This window comes from Acinonyx jubatus, chromosome A2, assembly GCF_027475565.1.
Source record: "Acinonyx jubatus isolate Ajub_Pintada_27869175 chromosome A2, VMU_Ajub_asm_v1.0, whole genome shotgun sequence".
NCBI lineage: Eukaryota > Metazoa > Chordata > Mammalia > Carnivora > Felidae > Acinonyx > Acinonyx jubatus.
Window position 1 is genome coordinate 14,432,910 of NC_069383.1, and position 12,185 is coordinate 14,445,094.

The 12,185-nt window shown below is 44.7% G+C and overlaps 1 protein-coding gene across 1 annotated transcript in view; it reads left to right on the forward strand.

Moving 5' to 3' along the window:
* The window catches only part of PARP12 (poly(ADP-ribose) polymerase family member 12), a 38,299-nt gene that overhangs the window by 2,584 nt on the left and 23,530 nt on the right, over positions 1-12,185 (forward strand). The window contains exons 2-4 of the mRNA XM_027075591.2: positions 1,195-1,330; positions 4,027-4,327; positions 5,838-5,939. Coding sequence (XP_026931392.1) covers positions 1,195-1,330; positions 4,027-4,327; positions 5,838-5,939 — 539 coding nt within the window. The remainder of the gene's footprint in view (positions 1-1,194; positions 1,331-4,026; positions 4,328-5,837; positions 5,940-12,185) is intronic.

Genomic DNA, 12,185 nt, shown 5'->3' on the forward strand with positions numbered 1-12,185 from the left:
TTCCTCAACCTAAATATTTGGCCCAGGCTTTACACCTTTTAGGCACTGTCCCTTGAGTGATTCTGTCAGGCTCAGGTGCCCTTCCCGTCTGCATAGACGTACTCTCAGCACAGCTGACCATGCCATTTTAGAGTCCTCTCCATATCTGTTATTTCCACTAGAGGAGAGAAGGGGAAGAGTCTGGATGACTCCAAGGTTGTTGGTCTGTGCAGTGAAGGAGGGAAGTGGTCTTTTACTGAGCTGGGGGAGCTTGTGAAAGGTGCAGGTTTGGGGGAGTCAGTCACGGGTTGGGTTTTCTTTTGAGATGCTCACAATAAACACGTGAGGTTTGGCAGAGTCTGAGTAAAGCAAATGATATTTGCCTGACTCTTCCGGGTCCTGGTGACCTGGGAAATCATTTGAAGTGTTTGGATCATCAGGGCGTGGTGCCAGTACGTGGCTCACAGTGAATGTTCAGCCAGGGCTTGTTAGTGGAAAGAACGGAGGAGGAGAGCAGAGAAGAGGTCTGAGCCTCAGGGTGTGAGTGTGTCTGTGCACATACCTATAACCATAGGTGTCCACACTCATTTATTCAGCCAGTGTTCAAGTGTCTGCTAAGTGCTCATTGTCTGTCATACTGCAACTCTTCTTTGGGGGATGGCACTGTCATTCTTACCAGGTATTGATGAGAAGTGCCGTCCTAGGCCCTCGAGCTTGCAAGGTAATGCCTTTTCCTTTGTGAATAAGCATTACATTTTTTCATCGCATAGACATGTGGGTTTTTTTCTGATGCTCCTAAGCAATGTCAAGAACGATGCCTGAAAAATTATCTTCGAGACTGATTTTACTAGCTTTATTAGTTTGCTAGGGCTGCCATAACAAAGTGCCACAGGCTGGGGCTTAAACAGAAACTTCTCACGATTCTCAAGGCAGGAAGTCTGAGATCAAAGTGTTGGCAGGGTTGATTTCTTTCTGAGCCCTCTCTCCTTGGTTTGCAGATGGCTGTCTTTTACCCGTGTCCTCACAAGTGTGCATCTGTATCTTAATTTTCTCTTCTTATAAAGACATCAGTTGGATTGGACTAGGCCCCCACCCCCCAGCGCAACAACCTCTTTATAAACTGTCTCCAAATACAGTCACTGGGGGTTAGAGCTTCAACCTAAGAATTTCGGGGAGGCGCAGTTGAACCGTGACACCAGCTCTGCTTCTTTGCAGGAAGAACTGTAGAAACAGTCACAGCTTGACGACAGATCACAACCTGAGTGTGCTGAGAACTCACGGTGTTGACCACCTCAGCTACAGTGAGCTCTGCCAGCTTTTGTTTCAGAATGACCCCTGGCTTTTGCCAGAGGTGAGTTCCAGGCGGGGGTGTGTATGTATGCAAGTGATGGGGGAGAAGCCAGAGGTCGGGAGAGAGGAAATCTTGTGGCAGAAGAGGAGCCAAGGACCCCAGAGTGACCACAGGGATCTACTTGAAGGAGACCTGGATTGAATTCCTGGCTCTGCTGATTTTTAGACCTGTGACCTTGGGCCAACCTTGCCCCGTCTAGAGGCCTCCTTTCCTTCTGTGTCATTTGGGCCGGTATCTCCTTTTCAGGGCTCCCATGAGATCGGGGGAGTCTGTTTGGCCAGTGGCTGCAACAGGATGTTCCTTACATGGGGATGAGGGGATAAGAGACTCCAGCCTGCTCCTCTCTGTCTAGCAGGACTTGGAACCACGTGTTATTGCCAAACCCAGGAGTTCTGTGAGGAAATTTTTCAGAGATGCTGACAGGCAGGTGATGAGCTCTCTACTAAATCAGTTGCACCCAGGGAATTTTGACCTTTAGTGGATGTGCATTTCAGATGCTCGTAATGCATTTCAGATGCTAACTGAACCTCCCTGTAATGGCCGTGTACTATCTTGGGCCCTCCAAGAAGCAGACGCCAAGATGGGATTAGAAGTGTAAGAGATCTAGTGGAGAGGGAGCAGGAGGAGGTGGGGAGCCTTTGGACAGTGATGTTGCAAGAGAGGGGGAAGGAAGGAGACCGGGTAGGAGGAGACCCTGACTGGAGCACAGTTCTAAGAAAGCTGCTGCTTGGCCATTACGAAGTTCTGAGCTAAAGTAGCTCATTGTTGGCTAGGAGCAGCCCGTGGGAGCATGGTCTCTGTGTGAATCAGGTAGTGGCTCCCGAGGGCAGCAGCTGAGCTGAGTAAGTGGTGTGTTCCTGTGGCCAGCACAGGTTTATGGGATGTTCTGGCACTTTCTCTGGGATAAGGCTACAGAGATTAGATTGACCTGGTTTAATGAAAATGCTTCCATATTACTCAGTTAAAACCACTCATTTGAGAACGGTGCTTTGTGGCTTAGTGACTGCTACATAATAGATAGTAACTTTTCTCTTGCCTTTTGAAAATTACTATTGATTCAGCTAACCTTTATTGAATAACCACTACGGGTCAGGAACTGCCGATAAGGAGATAAAAGACCCTGTTCTGCCCTTCCAGGAGGCAAGTTTACTGGGTGAGACAGACAAATCAGTGTGTGATTGTAAGGTGCTATTTTAGGTGCTGCAGTAGAAGTGAGCACTCTGGCCTCAGGCAGTTGGGGCACTTGGGAAGGCATCCTGGGGTAGTCGGTGCCTGCTCTGAATGCTGAAGGGTGAATGAAGGATGAAGGTCTGGGAAGAAGGGGGGCACAGAGGACAGAACCTGGCACGGTCGGGGGACAGCACGTAGGTGAGCACAGCTTAGATTTAGGTTGGGAGAGGAGAGAAGGAGAAATGGGTGAGTAGAGACTGATCCATGCAGCCTTTGGTATCACAGGAAGGACTTGGGTGGGGGGTTGTGTTTGGAGAGTGGACATTAATGTTTTGGAGTGAGCAACTTGTCAGTGGTATAAAAAAATGAATCCGAAGGTGACCAGTGTGGAGTGTGTAGCCTCTTGTCTTCTGGGGTATGCAGGTGGTTTTTAGAGCACAGTGCCGGCAACCGGAACTGTGACCGTAAACTCAGATCCAGTGCAGCTTTCCTGCCAGGCCTTCTGCTCTGAGGCTAGTCCCCTTATCAGATGAACAGTTGGGGCCACCACCGTGAATCGAGCACCCACTACGTTCCAAGGCATTGTCTCGGCCACTTTGTATATTTCCCATTTAATCCTCATAATAACCCAAGGATGGAGGTAGCATTATTCCCATTTTAGGGATTAAAAACTGAAATTCAGAGCTGGTGAGTGACTTGTCTAAGGTCAGGCGTCTTGTAAGTGGCAAAATCAAGGTTAGGGCCCAGCCTCTTCTAGCCTTTTCCCTTGGGGCTTCTGTCCCGAGTGGGGTCCCTGCGTATCTAAGTCTGGGTTCTGCAGCCCTCTGCTGCTTTTCTATCTTTTGCTCAGTGTATGAATTGAGTGGGTATGCCCTTGGTGGTCTCTAGGAATTTGGAATGTAGAGAAGGAGCAGTTGATTCAGGTTTAAGTCCCAGCTTTACCAACAACGCAGTTCAGCAGACATTGCGTGTGCCAGATGTAGATAGCTGGCAGTGAACTAGGGCAAGCCGGTGAACTTCTCTGAGTTTCACTTTGCTCTTGAGAAACGAAAGGGCTGTATTTGGCCTTCTCTAAGATGCTTTAAACGCTCAGAGCCTCTTTGACCTTGAATTTCAGAAAGAAGGGAGATAGAAGCCTGGCTTAGGGAGAGTTGGTGAGTCAGTGGGGGAAGGGTGTAGGTGGAGTATATGGGTTGTTAGCCTCCTGCTATGTGAGTTATGTTGAATTGTCTCCTGGGAAGGGAGCAGCTCTGATCAGTTGGAAGTTCTTTGGATTTTCCCAGTGGAAAGGCTTGTTCTGTTCATTGCTGTCCACCCAGTTCCCGTTTTATCCAAGGGCATATGTTAGCGGTGGTCCATCTAGAGTGGGGGATGTTCTCAGAGCTGTGTGGCTTGTGTGGATGACGGAATCACAGCTTTGGCCGGATCTCTGGAGGAACTTCTTCTGACCGTGGACTGGTCAGTAGTGGGGTGGTGTCCTGTGAGACCTTCCTAAGCTGGTGTTTTTATTCCTTTTCTGTCAACAGATCTGCCTACATTACAACAAAGGAGATGGACCCTACGGCTCTTGTTCCTTTCAAAAGCAGTGTATCAAACTCCATATCTGCCAGTATTTTTTACAGGGTGAATGCAAGTTTGGCACTGGCTGTAAGAGATCTCATGATATCTCTAATTCTGAGAATCTGGAGAAACTGGAGAAGTTGGGCATGAACTCCGATCTGGTGAACAGGCTGCCTTCCATATACAGAAATGCTCACGACATCAAGAATAGGAGCTCCACCTCCAGCAGAGGGCACCCTCCTCCTCCAGGCCCACAGGCCACTTCTGGTAAGGCCCTGGGCTGGGGCCTGTAGATTCCAGCTGGCCATTAATGGAATGTATGACTTTGGGCAAGTCACTGCTGCTTTTAGTAAAGTCAGTTGGTGATTCCTTCATCAGTGGGTGTTGTAAAGATGACTTGGAATCCTAGCCATGAACAAGCAAGACAAATGCCATTTGAGGTTGACTGAATGAATTCCCCACAGGTCTGATCTACCGTGAAGGAAGCATATTTTAATTTCAGCTCTCTTCTTGGCATGAATAAATGGGATTTTTTAGTCCCTGTAAATTTTCTTTGTTCGCTGCTCGTCTTCAGCACCTAGACAGTGCCTGGTCCATAGTGGGCATGCAGGCATTTGGTGAGTGATTGAGCATGCTAGTATACTTTTTTTTTTTTTTTTTAATAAAGGAATTTGCTAACTATAGTGGCATCTAGGATTTTTAATAGACCACTTCCTAAAATATCAGTTCTAGGTGTTGCTAGGACTACCAGCAAACACACAACACTCTAATCTTTTAAATTTTTTTTTAAATGGTTATTTATTTTGGAGACAGAGCATGAGGGAAGGGGCAGAGAGAGAGGGAGTCACAGAATCCAAAGCAGGCTCCAGGCTCTGAGGTGTCAGCACAAGTGGGGCTCGAATCCATAAATTGTGAGATCATGACCCGAACTGAAGTTGGACGCTTAACTGACTGAGCCACTCAGGCACCCCAACATCTAATCTCACTTGATTTTGATATTTAAAAATTGTCTTTGCCATATATGTGTTTTCTTTACATTTCCTTCCGTTATTTTGGGTTAATTTCTTTCAATAGTAGGAAGCTAGATGTAGACAGGTTTTGCTTTAAATAGATTTTTAAGAGTGTCAAGTGGATTATGGCCTTAGAAAGGGAGGGAAGGATACTTGTCCTTGGGGAGCAAGGGAGGTTATTTCCAAGGCCCCAAAGGTGTGGGTTTTGAGGCCCACCCTGTGGATGTCTGAAGGGCCCATAAAAAGAAAAAGGAAAAGGAGTAACGTAATTAACAGGCGATACTGAATAGAGAGGGTTTGCGAATGAGTTTTGTTTTCTTGTATTATGGTAGGTGGGTGCGGTGGTAAATGTAATTGTTAGGTAAAGTCTCATTGGAGCACTAGTAAAGATAAATTCTGAAATACCCTCCATGCCTGTTTTAAGTTAAAATTCTTGCAATTAATGTAAAGTTATTAAGGAGGTTTCATATTAAGATTGGGAGCATAGAGCTGAGAAAAAGCCTCTCCATGGTGTCCTGGATTTGGCAAGCAACTGTGTGGCTTTGGGTTCCCTGGCTCCTCCCCTAAAAAGCAGAGAGGGGGTCCACTTGTATGTCTGAGGGTCATTTTATCTTGAACATCATAGGATTTTGTGAGATTACCTCGCCTACTTTTGCCTTATGCAGGGAAGTGAATGCTCTTTTCTGTCCTTTGTATCTTGAACTACTCTGACTCCACACTGGAAGCTTTGGTGGATGCTGATACATCTCTGTGGTGTTTCCTTGTAGAAAGAAGAGATAGTTCAGGTTGTGGATCCCCAAACAATGCTAACCAGGAGGAGAATGATCAGATCTGCTTGTACCACATCCGGAAAAGTTGTAGCTTTCAAGGTAAGTCAGAGGAATCCCCTTCATCTGCTTGCAGGTGGAATAGCTGCTATGTGTTTCAAGAGTTCTGCCCTAAGGCCACCCCTCAGGGCCCTCTCCCCCATCCAGAGAGGGTTGGGGCCTTCTTCATGGTGAGCTGGTGTGGCACTTTGCCAAACCAGTTCTGAAGCGATTTTGTTGGGGAGTTGAGGATGGTAGGAATTGAGTTTCTTGAAATCAGACTGTAGATGAGTTTTGGGGAATGTAACTGGTTCATTCAGTGTCAAGTGTTGACCCTTGATCACCTTAGCATGAGGTCACAGGCCTGCACAGATGCCCCGTCTAGTGGAAACAAATATAAGTGTCCCTTATAAAGGGAGGTTGTAGACTTAGAAATGCTTCAGAAACCCGGAAGGCCTTCCCTGAGGAGGAGATGCCTGTGTGTGCTCTTGGGGAATACGAACTTAAGTTGGGGGTTTCTCTCCATGGTCCCTCTTTTTTTTAATTTAAAAAAAATTTTTAATGTTTGTTTTTTGAGAGCGAGCAAGCTGGGGAACAAGGGGCAGAGAGAGAGGGAGACAGATCCCAAGCAGGCTCCACACTGTCAGCAGAGCCTGATGCAGGGCTGGAACTCATGAACCGTGAGATCATGACCTGAGCCGAAACCAAGAGTCAGACGTTGAACTGATTGAGCCACCCAGGTGCCCCTTCTCTCCATGGTCCCTCTTTTATCACAAGTAGCAATTCTTGTGTGTACGTGTTTGTCTGTATTTACTAAAGCTTTGTTTTCTTCTTATTGCTGTCCTGGGTTTTGACTGAAGAAAGCTTCCTTCTCAAATTCGGTGACTGCTCTTAAAAAACAACCACCAAACTTCTTGTTTTGTTTTCAGTCTTTAAAAGCCACCCAAGCAATTCAGGAATACTTTCACTTTGTGAAAGAGTCCAATAATACAGAGTAAAGTCTGAAGTCCTCCTTCAGCCCTTCCCAAAGGTAAACACGTGCCGTGTGGTTATGATACTTGTTTCGCATGTTTTTCAACAGATGGGAACATGTGATAGGTATTATTTAACCTGCTTCCTTCACTTAACATTGTGTCTTGAAGATTTCTTTCTACATTGGTATGTGTGCGTCTACCGTATTTTGAAAAACAACTGTAGTGTTCAGTAAGAGTGATGTTCCATTGAGCATCTGAGTACACATAGGTATTTCCATAGCTAGATTCCTGGAAATGGAATGCTAGCTCAAGAAATATGTATCATATATGCATGTATGTGTTTAAAGTCAATTTTAGTGAGATATAATTTACACACAATAACATTTTAAGTATTTAAAAATTTTAAGTATACACTGAGTTTTGGTAATAACAATTGGGGTAATGGAAGAGTTTCCTTATTCTAAAGGGTCCCTTTGTCCTGTTGTAGTGAATCCTCACCCCCCAATTTCCTGACCTCACACAATCTCTGATCTGCATTTTGTCACTGTAGATTTGCCCTTTCTAGAAATTCATATAAATGGAATCATACAGCATGTATTCTACTGTACCTGTCTTCTCTCACTCAGCATGTTTTTGTGATTTGTCCATGCTGGCAGATCAGTAGTTTGCTCCTTTTTATTGCTGAGTTGTATTCTGTTGGATGGATTGAATACAATTTATCAATTCATATGTTGATGAACATTTGAGGTGTTGCAAGTTTTTGGCTTTTACAAATAAAACTTTTATAAATATTTATGTGCAAGTTTATTGTGGGTGTGTGTTTTCACTTAAATTTTATTTTTGATGTTTATTTTTGAGAGACAGAGTGTGAGCAGGAGAGGGGCAGAGAGAGAGAGGGAGACACAGAATCTGAAGCAGGCTCTGGGCTCCGAGCTGACAGCACGGAGCCCGATGTAGGGCTCGAACTCATGAACTGTGAGATCATGACCTGAGCTGAAGTTGGATGCTTAACTGACTGAGCCACCCAGGCGCCCCTGTTTTCACTTCTTTTGAGTAAAGACCTAGATGTGAAATTACTGGAACGTATATAAGTGTGTGTTTAACTTTATAAGACACTGGTAGGTATACCTTCCCACCAACAATGTATGAGAGTTTGATGCTCTGTGTTTTTGTTAACACTTGGTATTGCCAGTCTTTTAAACTTTAGCCATTATAATTAATGAATCGTGATATTTCATTGTGGTTCTAATTTGTATTTCCCTGATGATAATGATTTTTAACGTTTTTTTTTTTTAAATGTTTTTATTTTTGAGAGAGACCGTGGAGTGGGAGTGGGGCAGAGAGGAAGAGGGAGACTCAGAATCCAAAGCAGGCTCCAGGCTCTGAGCTTTCAGCACAGAGCCTGACATGGGGCTCAAACCCACAAACTGTGAGATCATGACCTGAGCCGAAGTCAGTTGCTCAACCGACTGAGCCACCCAGGCGCCCTGAATGTTTCTGTTCATGTACTCACTGGCCATTTGTATATCTTCAATGAAGTATCTGTTTAAATTTTCTGATTTTTTTATGACAGCTTGATTGAGGTATTGAGTATAATGCACATACCATACAATTTACCCATTTAATAGTTTTTAGTATAGTTACAGAATTGTGCAGCCATCATCACAGTTAATATTTAGGACATTTCATGATCCTCGAAGAAATCCTGTACCCATACTTCCTGCACCCCAGCTCCTGGCAACTACAGGTTTACATTCTGTCTCTATGGATTTGTTTGGTTATTTCATGTAAATGGAATCATATAATACATAGTCTTTTGTGACTTGTAAAAAGCTTATTTATTGTGAAAGAAAGCGTGAGTAGGGAAGGGGTAGAGAGAGAGGGAGACACAGAATCCCAGGCTGGCTCTGCAGTGTCAACACAGCCCAGTGCAAGGTTAAGACTCAAGAACCTTGAGATCTTGACCTGAGCTGAAATCAAGGGTTGATGCTTAACTGACTGAGCCACCCAGGTGCCCCCTTGTTTTGCCCATTTTTTAATTGGATGGTTTGATCTCTCATTATTGGGTTGTGAGGATTTGGTGTATTATTTATACAAGTGGTTGTGAGATGTAGATATTGAAAATAAATTCTCCCAGTCTGTGGTTTTATGTTCATTTTTTTCTTTTTTTCTCTTTTTTTTTCAAAATTTTACTTAAATTCTAACTACTTAACATATAGCATAATATTGGTTTCAGGAGTAGAATTTAGTGATTTGTCAGTTACAAATGTTCATTTTCCTTACGGTTTTTTTTTTTTGAGGAATAAAAGTTGTTTTGTTTTTGTTTTAGAGGGTGGGAGAGAGCACGTGAGCAGGGGAGGGATGGGGGAGGGAGGGAGAGAGAGAGAAAGAGAGAGAGAGACAGAGAGAATTTTAAGCAGATTCCACACTCATCACAGTCTGACACGGGGCCTGATCCCATGACGGTTAGATCGTGACCTGAGCCGAAATCGAGAGTCAAACACTTAACTGACTCAGCCACACAGGCGCCCCTTGAGGAATAAAAGTTTTAATATCAGTGAGGATTTTAGTATTTTTTTGTTTTATAGTTTTCTTGTGTCTCAAAAATCTTTGCCTGTTCCAAGCCTCTGAAAATGGCGCCATGTTTTTTTTCCCCGAGTTTTATCGGTTTCACTTTTACAAATTGAGGTCTAGCTATTAATCTATATACTCTAATAATTATTTCTTGGGTATTGGTTTTTTTTAATATTTATTTATTTATTTACTTTGAGAGACTGAGTGAGCATGAGCAGGAGAGGGGCAGAGAGAGAATCTTAAGCAAGCTCTGTGGTGACGGCAAAAAGCCTGATGTGGGGCTTGATCTCATGAACCATGAGACCTTGACCTGAGCCAAAATCACAAGTCTGACGTTTAACTGACTGAGCCACCCAGGTGCCCTGGTATTGGTTCTTCTGTGTGAGTTAGCTTCCTGTCTGTGTTAGTCTCCCTCACATTTGGGGTGACTCGTGGTTATCTACTCCAGAATTCAGTGTCTGCTGGTGATGTGGATTCTGATCGAGGCTTAATGAGGAAGGGGCAGTACATTTTGTGCGGTGGCTTGGGCTGCTAGTGTGTATCCTTGGAATGGGGTGGGAGCTTTGATGGCCCTCTTACATGCTTGTCTCTCTCCAGCACTTACGTTCACAGTCACATGTTCTGTGGGACAAATAGCAAGGTTGCTGGGCACAAGCAATGCACAGAGGGAGTTCCTGCTCTGGTGGGTCCCATTTAGTTTCATTGTGAGTGGCAAGGTGTCTTTCTTGCCTTTCATTACGTGTAACTCTTTAGGCCACTCTCCCCAGTATTTCCCCCTTCCATGGTAGATCTCTTCATATCTTGCAGGGGTTTCTCTCTCTTTATCTCCCTCAGTTTGATTCTGTGTCCTTCATATTCTTAGGGATTCTTCAATAATTCTGGTCTTTTGATAGCACTGATTACTGTTTTTCCAGCATTTTTCAATTTGTTCTTCTCTCTGGTCTATCATTTCAAGTGATGTAGGGAGAGAGGGGATATGGATATGGTACTTTGCCAAATTAATTTGTTTTTGCGACTAACCTTCCAGAAGGCCTAGATTCTAGAATGCCGCAACAAGGAGGGGAACGTTAGAAGGAGGGAGAGGAAATCGAGAAAGGGGACAGGAGGACCAGAGAAGATGTGGCAGAGAAGGGGACTCATCAACTGGGACTCCACTCTAACCAGCCACTGTGGCTGCAGTGGCCTGTATGGCACCTTCTTTTCTTAGGCTTGAGTGATATGGTCTTCACGTTGAGCTCACATTAAGAGTTGGAAGCCCGGGCCTGCAGTCTTTTGACCACAGAGCCTTCCCTGTGCCCCTGTGTCCTTCCCAAGGAAGTGTCAGCCTGGAGGGTGGTAGGTGGTGTGCCTTCCTTGAAGGGGATCTTCTTAAGGAGAGAGTCTTCAGGCTGTCCAGGACTCACCTGAGCCGAGGTATATAGGTGCAGTGACTGAATGCTCCTAACTCTGATCATTCCCTTCGTGCCCTTCAGGGAGGGAACAGGAAATCTTACGTGGTTATGACCTCTGGACCATAGCTGTGCTCTTACCTATCCAGGTTGAGCCCTTCATTATTAATGTATTGTGCATATCCCTGGTAGAGTCCAAGAGGTCTCTTGGCTTGGTATGAACTGTCCACGCTGTAACTCTGGACAAGTCAGGATGTCCTGAGTCCCCAGAGTGGCTGAATCCAGCCTTGGTGAACTTGGAGAGGATTTCCTGGGTTGAGGTGTCTCTTGTTCCCTGAGTCTTGGCTGGGTGCTCTTGTCTGTCCTGTCTGCCTGGCATCAGGCCTAGCCTTTGACACCTTCAGGCAGCCTGCCCACCTTCCTCCATGGTCCTCCTGGACCAAGGTAACTTTTGTAGATCCTGTGGGAAGGAAGTGGCATTGAGATATGTCTGAAAAGCCTGCATACAATTTTAGAAAGTTTTAATTTTTTTCAAGTGTCAAATTAGCCATGCCTCATTGTTAATATTTTGACAGATGAGTTAAAAATGTACAGAGGACAGCCAGTAAGAAATGTCTCCCTCACACCTCTTTTTTCTAGCACCCAGATCCCCTCCAGAAGCAGTCATTATTACCAGTTCCTTGACTATCCTTCCATGAAGATTTTATATGTACACAAGTATATATGTCTGATCAGTTTCCTTCTCACGTAGGTGCACTGTGCACACTGTTTTGTATCTTTTCCCACTTAACTAGACATTTAATTTTTTGGAATATATTCTTGTGGTTCAAACTTCAAAAGAAAACAACACAAGTCTTTCCTCATAACTTTGTCCCTGGCTACCAACTTCCCCTCTGCAAGGAATAATATGTGTATGTATGTGTATTTAGAGTATTTCTCATTTTTCTTTTCTACCTTTTTACCCAAGTAGAGGCGTTCTGCACCTTTTTGTGTATCATTCTACCTAATAACATATACCTTGGAAGTAGGTCTGTATCAGAGTGCAAAGAGATTGCTGCTGCTTTTCTTTCCAGTGTGCCTTTCCTCGGTGGGGATGTACCAGAATTTCATATAGGATATTGAAAAGTAACAAAAGTGTCAGGTGCATTGCAGGTGAGGGGCTGGCATGAGCCAAGGCGAGGCAGGCAGAATGTGCTAGGAGTGACAGAGGTCCCAGGGTGCACAGGGAAGATGTAGGGGGAGCACCTGGCTTGAAACTGTAGACCTGGGCCATTTTGTGTGTTTTGGCAGGGGCAGGGCAGTGTATATAAATACCTTCAGGGATGATGTGGGGATGTGTCGAGGTGGTGAGTATGTTAGCAGCCAGAAGATCA